Source organism: Vombatus ursinus, unplaced genomic scaffold (assembly GCF_900497805.2).
Source record: "Vombatus ursinus unplaced genomic scaffold, bare-nosed wombat genome assembly UNPS02014821.1, whole genome shotgun sequence".
Lineage (NCBI taxonomy): Eukaryota > Metazoa > Chordata > Mammalia > Diprotodontia > Vombatidae > Vombatus > Vombatus ursinus.
In genome coordinates this window covers 14,704,748-14,717,307 of record NW_020954599.1, presented here as the reverse complement: position 1 = coordinate 14,717,307, position 12,560 = coordinate 14,704,748, and the positions used below count along the sequence as shown (strand labels likewise).

Below are 12,560 nucleotides of genomic sequence, written 5' to 3'. Positions count from 1 at the left end.
CCATTGTTAAAATATAAACACATACGTCATACCTTAGACATCTAATTCAAGTCTCTCATTTTAACAAATGAGAAGCTGAAGCATTTAGGTAATTTCCCCAAAGGTCCCACAAATAAGAAATGGGAGAGCCACTGAGATTCCCATTTGGTTCTCCCCAGGTCCAAATCTAAAACTTTCCCCACTACAGAACTATAAGGAAGGACTACCAATAGCGATACAAAAGAGCCCAGAACACTCAAAACACATTTTAATTTTCTTTATTATTCAAAAAACAGATCCTTTTTATTTACTTTTTTGACTCTGCGCTTGTGCCTTCAACACCTTCACAACAATTTTCTGCTCCTCAATCAGGAAAGCACGCTTGATCCTAGATGAGAAAACATTTAATGTAAAAATATTTCTGAAATTAAATCTCACTTGATAAGCCTACCAAATTAAAGCAATCAAACTTTAAGCACTTACTATGTACCAGGCACTGTGCTAAGTGCTGGAACAAAGCACAGGGGGAAAAAAACCCCTAAAATAATTTTCACACTTTTAACCAGAGCCTTATTAAACTCAAGGTTGACATTTTCCCCGAGGGTAGAAGTTCTTAAACTGGGGTCCACAAACTTTAAGAAAAACCATTGCTGTGTGTACACAATGGTAAGAGAATTCAAAATATAAAGCAAACTTTCTACTTTTTCTTCCCCCAAGAAGGCTACATACAATTAAGTGCAGATACACACACACAGATGTCTATAATCTTACACATATACATTCACACGCATCTATGTAAGACCATACTATACTTACTTGTGCTATTTCTTTGAAGGTAGATAGCATCTTCCTTCATAAGTCCAAGTTTTTCCATATTTGTCTAAATCCACCACAGATTTATTCCAACCTTATGTCTAGTTATTTTAAACAGTCTACTTGATTTCTTTTGAAATCTTATGCCTTTAAAATCATCAGTGAGGGTCCCTAGGTTTCACCAGACTGCCTGAGGGATCCATGACAGAAAAGGTTAAGAAGCCCTACCCCAGCAGAAAGTCACTTCCCTGTCACCAAAGGCTTGCTAGGTAATTATCACAAGTAAAACGATGCTTTTAAAAGCTACTTCATATAGATGCCTCTGTAGTTCCTGGATGACCATACCACTTTCTACCTATACTCTATCATATAAAGGTATAAGATCATTTTAGTTTAATTTTCTCATTTTACAGATGAAAAACTGATGCCCAGAAAGGATAAGAATTTAAACTCAAATTGTCTGACTCCTAATCCAGTGCCTTTTCCATCACACCACACTGAGTCCACTGTTTTAATATTATATTTTGGGTTTTCAGGACTTCCAAAATTTATATAAGGCCTTGATCTAAAGGGAAGAATATTTGAGTCCCATAGCAAATCCAGTCATTTTCAAATAATCCAATATCCAAAAGAGCCTTAGGATGCCAACTCCAAGAAAAGTTTGCTACCAATAGAGTTGTAATAATCAAGTGGCAAGGAAAGACAGAGAGGGAAGCTAATCTCACCCCAGGGTTCAAAAAAAGAACAATCAATTACCAAGACCTAAACACTCAATTTCAATGTTATTTCCAAATGCTTTAAGGATGCTCTAAAGAGTCTGTTTTTTAAATATTTCAAACATGAATACAATTCTTTTAATCACTAAGGCTTCCAAGGAGTAACTGGCAAAATGAGGTAATTTCAAATTTGAAGAAACCTGGGCTAAGGTCAGATGTGCACGAAGCTGGTGAAGAAGCTGCTCCTTCTACAACAGCCTAGTGGCCCTAGTCTATGGGCACCTGCAATGTGTTTGTCCTCCAAAGAGTAGAAGCTGAGGTGGGTTATACTGACAACCTAGCATGGAGGCCACAGGCCCTTCCCCCACAGATCCATCCACTGTAAGTACTAGTTTGAGAGTAAAAGGAATTAGGTCTAAATCCTAACCTCCACTGAAGCTTAAGCCAGTCACCAAACCTCACTGGGTTTGTTGTTATTGCTTAGTTGTTTAGTTCTGCTGGACTTTGTCCATGAGTTTTCTTGACAAAGATCCTGGAGCTGTTCGCCATTTCCTTTTCCATTCTACATTAGAGGTACTGAGGCAAACGGGGTTAAGTGGCTTGTCCAGGGTCACAGAGCTAGTAAGTGTCTAAGGTCAGATTTGAACTCTTTCTAGGCCTAGTTCCATCCCATGGACCACTTAGCTGCCCTGGGCCTTAGCTTCATCCCCGTATAATGAGGCAGTTGGGACTCAGACTTCTCTTAAGCTAGGATAACCATGAACTCAATGAAAAGAGCCAAAGATTTTGGTGTGACTGCCACATGATAGCTTATGGAGAGAAGTCTTCTGAGTCAGAACTTAGAACTTAAGTATTATGCACAGGAGGAGGGACTTGAACACAGATCCCAAGACTCCATCTCCACCGTGTTACAGGACATAAACAAATAAGTACGTTTTATGAAGAGAAAGAATGAAAACTATGTGGATCAGAAGGAAATGGCACCTGAGCTTGAAAGAAGCTAATATGACATGGGGAACAGCTAAGATGCCACCTGCCGGGAATATCCGCTGCCCTACTACAGGAGAGCTAACATGAAATAAATCTGGAAAAGTAGGTTGAAGCCAGACTATGAAGGGATTTAAATGCCAAACTGTGAAGTTAGTTGTTTATCAAGGAGGGAAAAAGATTCTAGAGCAGGAGAATAGCAGGATCAGTCCCATGCTTCAGGAAAATTTGTGCAGTTGTGTGATAACTTGGAGGCAGAAAAACTCAAATTAAGAGGCTCCCTCTATAGAGGTTGGTCCCCATCCCTCCCCACATACTTTACAGCAGCTGGTGATGAAGGACCAGAGTTGAGGGATGGAAAAACCAATTCTGGCAATCACCTGCATAAAGAGCTGATAAGGTAACCAAGCGGACAGAAAAGGAAGAAGGCCCAGGAGAGAGCCCTGGGAGACATGCTCACACTCTGGGCAAGGCACAGATACTGGCAAGAGAATGCTGTCAGGGATGTGAACTTGAGGGCAGTTAACAGTGTCAAAAGTTGGAGAGATCAAGAAAGATGAGGATTTTTAAATGGCTGTCAGACTGAGCATTTAGCTGTTTGTGTATCACTGCTCACATCCATAAAATCAAGGAGTTAAATTTGATACTTTCTACAAGACATACAACTTCAAATTTAGTCTAATTTTAATCGGCCTAGCTACTAATGGGTAACATGGAAATAAATGACAAGATTTCTTATTTACCCCACCCCCAAAAGCTTATCATAAAGGTTGGCCTGCTTACCCTAAAATCCAGTAAAAATGCAAATAAACATGTGACCCCCATTTCAAATCAGTTTTGAGTACTATTAACATTCGACATAACCCCAGCTTGTCCCTTCTCTGCCCTACCCGAATTTTAAAAAAGATGGCTTTAAAAGTTATTTACCTGTCACGGACACATTTTGCACACATGGAGCCACCATAAGCCCTGCTGACATGCTTTTTTGTCTTTGACAGCCTCATAAGAACTTTAGGTCTCACTGCACGAACCTGCATAAAAAGTAGCACAAATTTTAGATTAAAATATGCCTTTAAAAAATATTAGCTGGCAGTGTTAACATTTTTATGATTATGCTACTACTTGAATTAGTGTTGATCTCACATTGCTCCCTTTTTAATAGAATTTCCTTTCTATTGCTTTACAACCCTTGGAAACCAAAAGTCACTGGAGAAATTCACTTTCAAATAAGAAAGTACCTATTAATCCTCCACCCCTACCCTGCTCCCCCCACGCCTATTACATAGCAGGTACTGTGCTAAAGGCTGGGGACGGGAAGGGAGAAAACAAGTCTCTACCCTCAAGGAGCTTACATTCTATTGGTGATATAGACTCTGATTAATTAGGAGTCCCCAGAATTACAAACAGCAATGTGACAAGCTGATTAAAGAAAAAAATAAACGAAGGAACTTACACCTCGAAGTCTTCCTGGGCACACACCGCAGGCTGATTTTGGTGCTTTCCCAACTTTCTTGGTATAAAGGTAAACAATTCTGTTACCTGGGGTTCGTGACCTGTGTCAAAAAGAGGAAAGAATTAGTAAAGAAATTTCAAGTTGTAATAATATTTTATAATAAATATAGCAACAAATACTTACAGCCTAGTTTTGTTGGAAGCTGTATTGTAGGACAGCCTACGGCGATATGTCAGACGCTGAACCATTTTTAATTTCTAAACAAGAAGGTAATAGTATCAGTCAAATTCTTACATTGTGACATCAATTACTTTTCCTTATTTAAAAAAATTGAGTTCCAAATTGTCTCCCTCCCTTCCCTCCCCTACCCATTGAGAATGTAAGCAATATACACTTTGGCTTTACCATATCATATGGCAAAATATACTTCCATTTTCTATTTATTTTCAACATTTCATTTTTTAAAAATCTGACATCAATTTTTTTTCAACTTTATTACTACATCACGTTATCCAACAAAATATCAATTTTACAACTGATAAGCCACACTAAAACTGTTTATTATATTAAGGAACTGTATTAGGTCTTCTGAGATCAGAGCTGAACTCAAGTCCTAAAATCTAAATCCCGCACTATTCTATTGGATAAACCAAAGATAAAATATGACAGTATTTTCTTTTTATGTTTTTGGTAGTTTAAATTTCTTCTCTCTATTTGAGGAAGAAAAAGCACACCCCTTTCATAAAACAGGAGCTGATATTTACGCCCCTGGCACTAACCAGATCTCCAAGCAGAAAGAGGGGAGAGAGGAGTCTAGAAAAGCCAACATCCCTTCCCAGACTTAAATGGCAAATTTTAAGTTTAAAATCTAAAACCTGAATAAGCTTATTAGAATCCAAATCGTGACTGTGACCAGGATTCTGGAAATGGGTTCTAATAGCTCCGGCTCCTTCCTTCTCCTAATTTCCAAATGCAAACCTTCGAGGCGCAGTGAAAACGGCCACAGCCTTGGGGGCCCTGCCTGTGGCCGTGGGACTTCTGGTACGTGTCTTAACCTGTCTGGGCCTTATCTCCATTTATTAAACCAGAGGGATGGGGCTCCACGACCACCCCCATCACGCTCTCTATTTAGGATGCTACGGAGGGGTTGCTAGATGCTAAATGTGCTTCTGCACAAAATGACTCAGAAATTGTAAAAGGGCAATGGTAAAACGCCAAGTTTTTTTCTTCTTTTTTATTGTGCGTTAACTCAAACTAGGGACTTGGCTTTTCCGTGTCAACACTGAGTTTCCAATTGGACAGAAGCAGCACAAGAATAGGCAAGTTTGGGGCATTAATGCCGCCGGCCCCCTTCCCCCTCCCCACGCGTGAAAACCGAGCCACGGGCGGGGCCCCAAGGGCGAGTTCTCCGTAATGATCCCCTCCCCCACCGCGTCCCCGCGACCCCGGAGGATCTCAAGGGCTCCGGCCCCGGAGCGCGAGGCCCCAGGTGTCACCCTCCCGCGGGGAGCTCCGGACGCCGGGGGCCGCCGGGAGCCACCGGGGCTCTGGAGCCGAAGCGAGAAAGCCACCCGCGCTCCGAGCCGCCGTCCCCGCTCGTCGGCGTCTCGACCCCCGAGTGGCACCCACCCCCAGCGACCCCGGCCCCAGCCGCCTGCCGGATGGCGGCGGATTGAGAAGAGAGACCAAAGACAGACAACAGAGAAGCCACCATACCTGTCAGGTCCGCCACCGGAAGAGGGAAGAGAAAATGAGTCCGAGTTCAGAGTTCAAATAGTGACTTCACAGGATCTTCCTCGTTCGTCCCGAGAACGGAAGTTTCGTAAAGTAGGGGGAGGGGTAGTACGGGCGCAGCCATGTTGTACGGCATCTGACGACTTCCCTACGGCTACTGATGACCTGAACGTATTTGAAACAAGTACTTAAACATGAAATTTAGAGAAACCGAGCCAGGGTTCTACCACATCCACTGCACTAAGAGCGCAGCTAACCATAATCATGAAGTGGGCTACGAACCTGAGTTCAGATTCGGCCTCTGAAGCTTGCTAGCTGTGTGACGTTGAAAAAGTTCCTTAACCTCTCTGGGCTTCAGTTTTCTCGTCTGTAAACTAGGGAATTGGCATTGGACTAATTGACTTATGAGGTTCTTTCCATCTCTAGATGATGATGATGATAAGCATTTATAAAATGCCTTAAAAATATCTCACTTTAGCTGTGTGATCCTGGGCAAGTCACTTAACCTCATTGCCTAGCCAAAACCAAAAAAACCGAAAAAACCTCATTTTATAGTTACAATATCCCTGGGAGGTAGGTGCTATTATTACCCCCATTTTACAGATAAGGAAACTGAGGCAAACAAGTGACTTGCCCAGGATTACACAGCTTGAGGAGGAATTTGAACTCAGGTTTTCCTGACTTCCCTGCCCTTTATCTCCAGTCCCACTGAATAGAAAGGGCAAGGCAGGCACTGGTCCTCAGTTTCCCCATCTGTAAAATACAAAGGTTGGAGCAGCTCAGCCTTTCTTGGGCCCCTTTGTCATTCTGGTGAAGCCTATAGACCCCTTCTCAGAATAATGTTTTTAAATGCATAAAATAAAATATGCAGGATTACAGAGGAAATCAGTTACATTTGTATATAGTTATAAAATGTTATTTTTTTTTTAATTTATGGACTCCAGGTTAAGAATCCCTGAAATAGATAATCCCTGGGGTCCATTTCAATGTCTAAAGTTCTGTGAAAACAAATTCTGTCCGAGCTTGCAACAATCACTGAGAAGTTTGGAGAAAAAAAATATGGGGACAGACGACAGATATAACTGGACTCCTCCAGCACCTGTATCATAGACTTTTTAATCTATAAGAACTTAGAAATTGAGTCCTTTTATCAATGAGGAAACTGAGGAGGAGGCTAAATGATTTGCCCAAGATTTTATGGTTAGTGTCAGAAGCAAAATTTGAACCCAAGTCTCCAGACTGCTAAACTAGTTCCCTGTTTTCCCCTTATAAATGCATCATACTCACTTGGCATGTATTATTTGATAGGTTTAATAATGAATAGAGTGTTTTTCTTTTTTTTAATTAATTAATTAATTAATTGATTTTTAGTTTTCAACATTCACTTCCATAAGCTTTTGAGTTTTAAATTTTCTACCTTTCCCTCCCCAAGATGGCATGCAATCTGATATAGGCTCTACATATACATTCCTATTAAACATATTTTCACATTAGTCGTGTTGTAAGGAAGAATTAGAACCAATAGAAGGAACCACAAGAAAGAGGAAACAACACAGAACAGAAGGAAAAAAAAGAGCCAATAGTATGCTTCGATCTGTATTCAGACTCCATAGTTTCTCTGGATGGGGATAGCATTTTCCATCATGAGACTTTTGGAGATGTCTTAGATCCTTGCATTGCTGAGAGCGACTAAGTCTATCAACGTTAGTCATCGAACAACATGGAGAACAAAGTTCTCCTGGTTCTGCTCGCTTCACTCAGCATCAGAAGAATGGAATGTTTTTCTAAAGGAAAACAACATGTACCCAGATTGTAGGCAGCTAGGTGGTCTGGAGTCAGGAAGACTCATCTTTATGAACTCAACTCTGGCCTCAGTTACTTCCTAGCTGTGTGACCCTGGGCAAGTCACTTAAACTCTGTTTACTTTAATGCACCGAAGAAGGAAATGGCAAGCCACTCAGGTATCCTCGCCAAGAAAACTCCATGGACGGTGTGGCCGGTGGGGTCACAAAGAGCTGGCCATGAGTGAATAACTAAATGACAGCATCAATGTGCCAGATGCTGTGCTGAGTGCTTTACAGGTATTAGGTCATTTGATCCTCACAACAACCCAAGGAGGTAGGTGCTTTTATTATCCCCGTTTTACAGTTCAGGAAACTGAGGCAAACAGGTTAAATGACTTGCTCAGGGTCACACAGCTAGTCAGCATGTGAGGCTGGATGAAGTCAAGGCTTCCTGAATCCACGCCCAGTGCTCTGTCTATTGCAGCACCTAGCTGCCTAGATAACACAGTTTCTATTTTGGGGGAAAAAATAGCAAAGAATAAGAAAAGCTTTCTTATCATCCTCACTTTTATTATATTACACCTATATACTGATACGAGTTAATTACAAATATTTCTGTTTCTTCCCAGTGTTATTATAGCCCAGTGTTACATACAAGACTGTGCCCAAGGAAGAGTGGAGGGCTGAGAATGGAAGGCACAGCCCAGCGAGGCTATCTGCCCACAACAGTGAACACAGGTGAGCAGGACCCGGGTCTGAGCTGTCAACTTTCTCCGGGCATCAGCTCATACGCAGGAGAGGGAAGAACACAGGACTCATGGATTGTGAGAAGGATCAAACCAGGAATCATTCAACTAATTAGCCAAGTGAGTATGTTCAGGAAACCCAGAGAATTAATTGGGGCCAGATTGGGTTCTAAAGATGCAGGCAACAAGGTTTGCTTAAAGGCAGAGCTGGGGAACTCGCAGCCTTGAGGCCACATGTGGCCTTCTGGGTCCTTGGGTGTGGCCTTTTGACCAAGTCCAGGTTTTGCAGAACAAATCCTTTTATTAAGGAGATTTGTTCTGTGAAGTTTGGATTCAGTCAAAGGGCCGCCCTTGAGGACCTAGAGGGCCACACGTGGCCTCAAGGCCACCAGTTTAGGAAATACTGAGTGCCATATTGTTTTCAAGTCCATCTCGGCCATGCAGAGTTGATGAGCATCAGCTGGCCCTGACAGCCAGACCCATACTTGAGGTTCAATGATAATTTTTTTATGATGATTCAGTTCAATTCGACAGGCATTTTTTTTTTTAGGTAATTGGGGTTAAGTGACTTGCCCAGGGTCACACAGCTAATTATCAAGTGTTTGGTCTGAGGCCGTATTTGAACTCAGGTCCTTCTGACTTCAGGGCCAGTGCTCTATCCACTGTGCCGCCTAGCTGCCCCAACAGGCATTTTTAAAGCCGCAACCATGCACTAGGTGCAGTGCCAAGAGCTAGGGATACAAAAACTGTAACAGTTCCTGCCCTCCAGGAGCTTACATTCTATTGGCCTAGGACTACAACCTGGGCATAAGTTGCAAATTACAAAAGATTTTTGAGACAGGAAGAGTGCTCATAACCCAAGGGACAGAGAAGGCCTTGCTTTTCTGGGAGGTGCATCAAAATTGTGTTTTGAAGGAAGCTGATGATTCTATGGGGGTGCCTACGAGGCACAGTGGATAGAGTGCCAGGCCTGGAGTCAGGAAGACTCATCTTCCTGAGCTCGTATCTGGCCTCCCACACTTACTAGCTGTGTGACCTAGGGCAACTCACTTCACCCTGTTTGCCTCCATTTCCATATCTGTAAAATGGCAAACCACTCCAGTATCTTTGCCAAGAAAACCCCAAATGAGGTCATGAAGAGCCGAATGTGACTGAAAAAAAGACTGAACAATAACACGTAATTCTATGAGACGGAGGTGAGAATGGAGGGCATCTTAAATATGGGGGACCATTTGAGCAAAGATGGAGAGGGAGGAGATGGAATGTCATGTGTGGAGAATGGTGAGCAGACAAGCTTGACTAGAATGGAAGGTGTGTGAGGATGAGTAATATGAAATAAGACAAGAGAGGTTGTTGTTGTTTGTCCTTCGTTCTCGAAGAGGACCATGACATCAGGAAGATGATGCCATGGCTTTCAAGTGGATTGGTTTTAAGTGAGGTAGGGCTGTGCAAAGTCACCAGCCTCACTATTTCCTCCAGAGCCATTTGAGTCCAGTGGCCAGATATAGATCAGGATGACTAGATATGGTCCTGAGACAAGAAAGATAGATGGGAGGTTGATTATGGAAGGCATTAAATGTCACACAGAAGATTTTGTATATTATATATATATATATATATATATGCATGTATAAATATATACATATATATATATATTTCTTTTTTTTTGGTGAGGCAATTGGGGTTAAGTGACTTGCCCAGAGTCACACAGCTAGTGAGTGTTAATGTGTCTGAGGTCAGATTTGAACTCAGGTACTTCTGACTCCAGGGCTGGTGCTCTATCCAGTTTTTCTTTTTCTTTCTTTTTCTTTTCCTTTTTTTTTTATTTTGTATATTATCCTGGGGGTGATAAGGAGCTGTTAAAGATTTTTGATTTGTGTGACAAGATCATATCTATGTTTTAGAGATATCAATCTGACAACATTGTACTCTCACCTCATGCCTACTTTTGAATTCACATACAAGGGAATGGGGACATTATGAATAAAAGCAAAATTTGGACTTGTTCAATTCCAAAAGCACCTTCTATGGGCAGAGTATAATGCTATATGCTGGGAGTACAAGGTACCTGTCCTAGTGGAGTTTATAATCTAGGTCAATAAACACATGAATACAATAATACAAAATGTATTATGATATGTACGTAACAGAAGGGCAAATCACTATGCAAGGGTCCAGGAGGCTGATGCCTCCAGATCTGGAATGAGTAACAGCCAATTCATTAAATAGAATGTATGTTAGAGCTAACTTTTGGCAGGGCTAATGTCTGATGATTTCATGCAAGCTTTCATGCTAGGCAGCTAGGTAGCGCAGTGGATAGAGCACCAGTCCTGGAGTCAGGAGAACCTGAGTTCAAATGTGAACTCAGACACATAATACTTCCTAGCTGTATGACTCTGGGTGAGTCACTTAACCCCAATTGCCTCACTAAAAAAGAAAAAAATAAATAAAAATAAAAAACAAAATTTCATGCTATAGAGAAGGAGATTCTGGAAATAAAATTAATGCTTTATTTATTGAAACATTGCAGTACATTTTTAACCCTCAGAGGTTTTAAAAAGGAAACCTTGGAAATGAGCAAAAAAAAAAAAGAAATATATTTACCTTATGATGTATGATGTATTAGACCCTAATGTTTGTTATTTTTAAAGCAAAATAGGTCTTCCAAAACTGAATTGCACAGAGCACAGGTATTCTGGGTTATGGGAATGGGGATTCCATGAGAAAATTCTGATGTTTGCTAGAACACTCTGATGTTCCACTAAAATATTAAATATCAAATTATGTTGTAATTAAGGAATAAGAGGAAGTTTATGCTCCCTGAGAAATGTGTAAGGGAGTGTTCTAGGTGGCGAGCTTGAGAGTGAACCCCTATCTGGGCAACAGGGCATACAGGTCAACAGAACATAGGGGGTGAATGTATCAACCAGGGAGAGACACATTCTGGTGTGGAGTGTAGTAGAGGCAGGAGTGGGGAGTGATACACACAAGATAGCCTTTATTTCCTCCCACCTGAGGAAGTTTAGCTGCTATTACTTCTAATATCACATTTGCTTTGTAGAGGGGAAGATGATTCCCCTATCAAGGAAAGGACGTGTCGCTCCTCAGCTCCCTCTCTTCCCATTCAGTCCCTTTCCTTCTATCCTATATTTGAAATAGCATAGTGCTGTGGACAGGGCACTGGACCTAGCATCAGGAAAATCTGGGTTCAAATTCCACTTCAGGAAATTCACTCACTGGGCAACCTTAACCATATAACTTCCCTGTGCCTCAGTTTCCTCATCTGTAAAATGAGAAAGTTGGACTTAGTGGCATCTAAGGTTCCTCCCCATTCTAAATTTGTTGGGCCTTTCCTTCCCACCCACCTACTTACCTACTCCCCATCACTTGATAAGGGGCAGCCAGGTGGTACAGTGGATAGAATGCCCAGCCTGGACTTAGGAAGACTCATTTTCCTGAGTTCAAATCTGGTGTCAGACACACTAGCTGTGTGTCCCTGGGCAAACCTCAGACACTTGCTAGCTGTGTGACCCTAGGCAAGTCACTTGACCCTGTTTGCCTCAGTTTCCTCATCTGTAAAATGAGCTGGAGAAGGAAACGGCAAACCACTCCAGCATCTTTGCCAAGAAAACTCCAAATGGGGTCATGAAGAGTCAGACAGGAGTGAACAACAAATCACTTGATAAAAGGGATGAAGAGAAGTGGAAAGAACTAAAAAAACAATTTATTCAATAACCAAGAGAACAATGTATATACAATAACAGCTCTGCTAAAACCAAAAACTTTGGAAAACTAAAAACTCTGATCAGCGAAATGACTAAACCAAGGCTCCAGAAGACCGATGATGAAACATACCACCTATCTCCCAACAGAGGCAATAGACTCAGGGTGCAGAATAAGGCAGAATATATTTTTGGATATGACCAGTATGAGAATTTGTTTTGCTTGGCTGTGCATATTTGTTACAAAGGTGAGGGTTTTCCTTTTTTTTTTTTTTATTTTAATAGAGGTGGGGAAGATGAGCTAGGAGGGAGAGAAAATAAGCTGGTTAATTGGGTAGAATTAAACTATATATATATTATATATATACATATATATATATGTATGTATGTATGTATGTATTTTGGAAAAGCTTAGCATTAGCTACCTTTTCTTCCTCTCCTTTACTGCCCTATCACACTCACCTTTCCCCTGGGCAGTTAAACTTGCTCAGCCTGTGAGCAACTCTCATTACATACCTTTTATTGCTTCTAACATTCATATCTTCATTTTGGCCAAGGGGGTAATACTGTTCAGGCATTGCCCTGATAAGGCTACTCTCATAATGTTGTTGTTGTTCGTCCTCCGT

The 12,560-nt window shown here is 41.4% G+C and overlaps 1 protein-coding gene across 1 annotated transcript; it reads right to left on the bottom strand.

The window, feature by feature from the left end:
* Window positions 1-241: 241 nt before the first annotated feature.
* On the bottom strand, window positions 242-5,699 carry RPL34 (ribosomal protein L34). The gene is made up of 5 exons (XM_027837469.1): window positions 5,665-5,699; window positions 4,132-4,205; window positions 3,949-4,048; window positions 3,423-3,526; window positions 242-367 (listed from the first exon to the last, which is right to left on the bottom strand). The coding sequence occupies exons 2-5, from the start codon at window positions 4,194-4,196 to the stop codon at window positions 283-285; spliced, it is 354 nt and encodes a 117-aa protein (XP_027693270.1). The 5' UTR covers window positions 4,197-4,205; window positions 5,665-5,699; the 3' UTR covers window positions 242-282.
* Window positions 5,700-12,560: the final 6,861 nt, after the last annotated feature.

Bases quoted from the DNA above. Each gene is read 5' to 3' on its own strand.
- RPL34 (XM_027837469.1), bottom strand. From the start codon at position 4,196: ATGGTTCAGCGTCTGACATATCGCCGTAGGCTGTCCTACAATACAGCT. The intron at 3,527-3,948 runs GTAAGTTCCTTC...CTTTTTATGCAG, and splicing joins GCCCAGGAAGACTTCGAGGT to GTTCGTGCAGTGAGACCTAA. The intron at 368-3,422 runs GTAAATAACTTT...TTTCTCATCTAG, and splicing joins GCAAAATGTGTCCGTGACAG to GATCAAGCGTGCTTTCCTGA.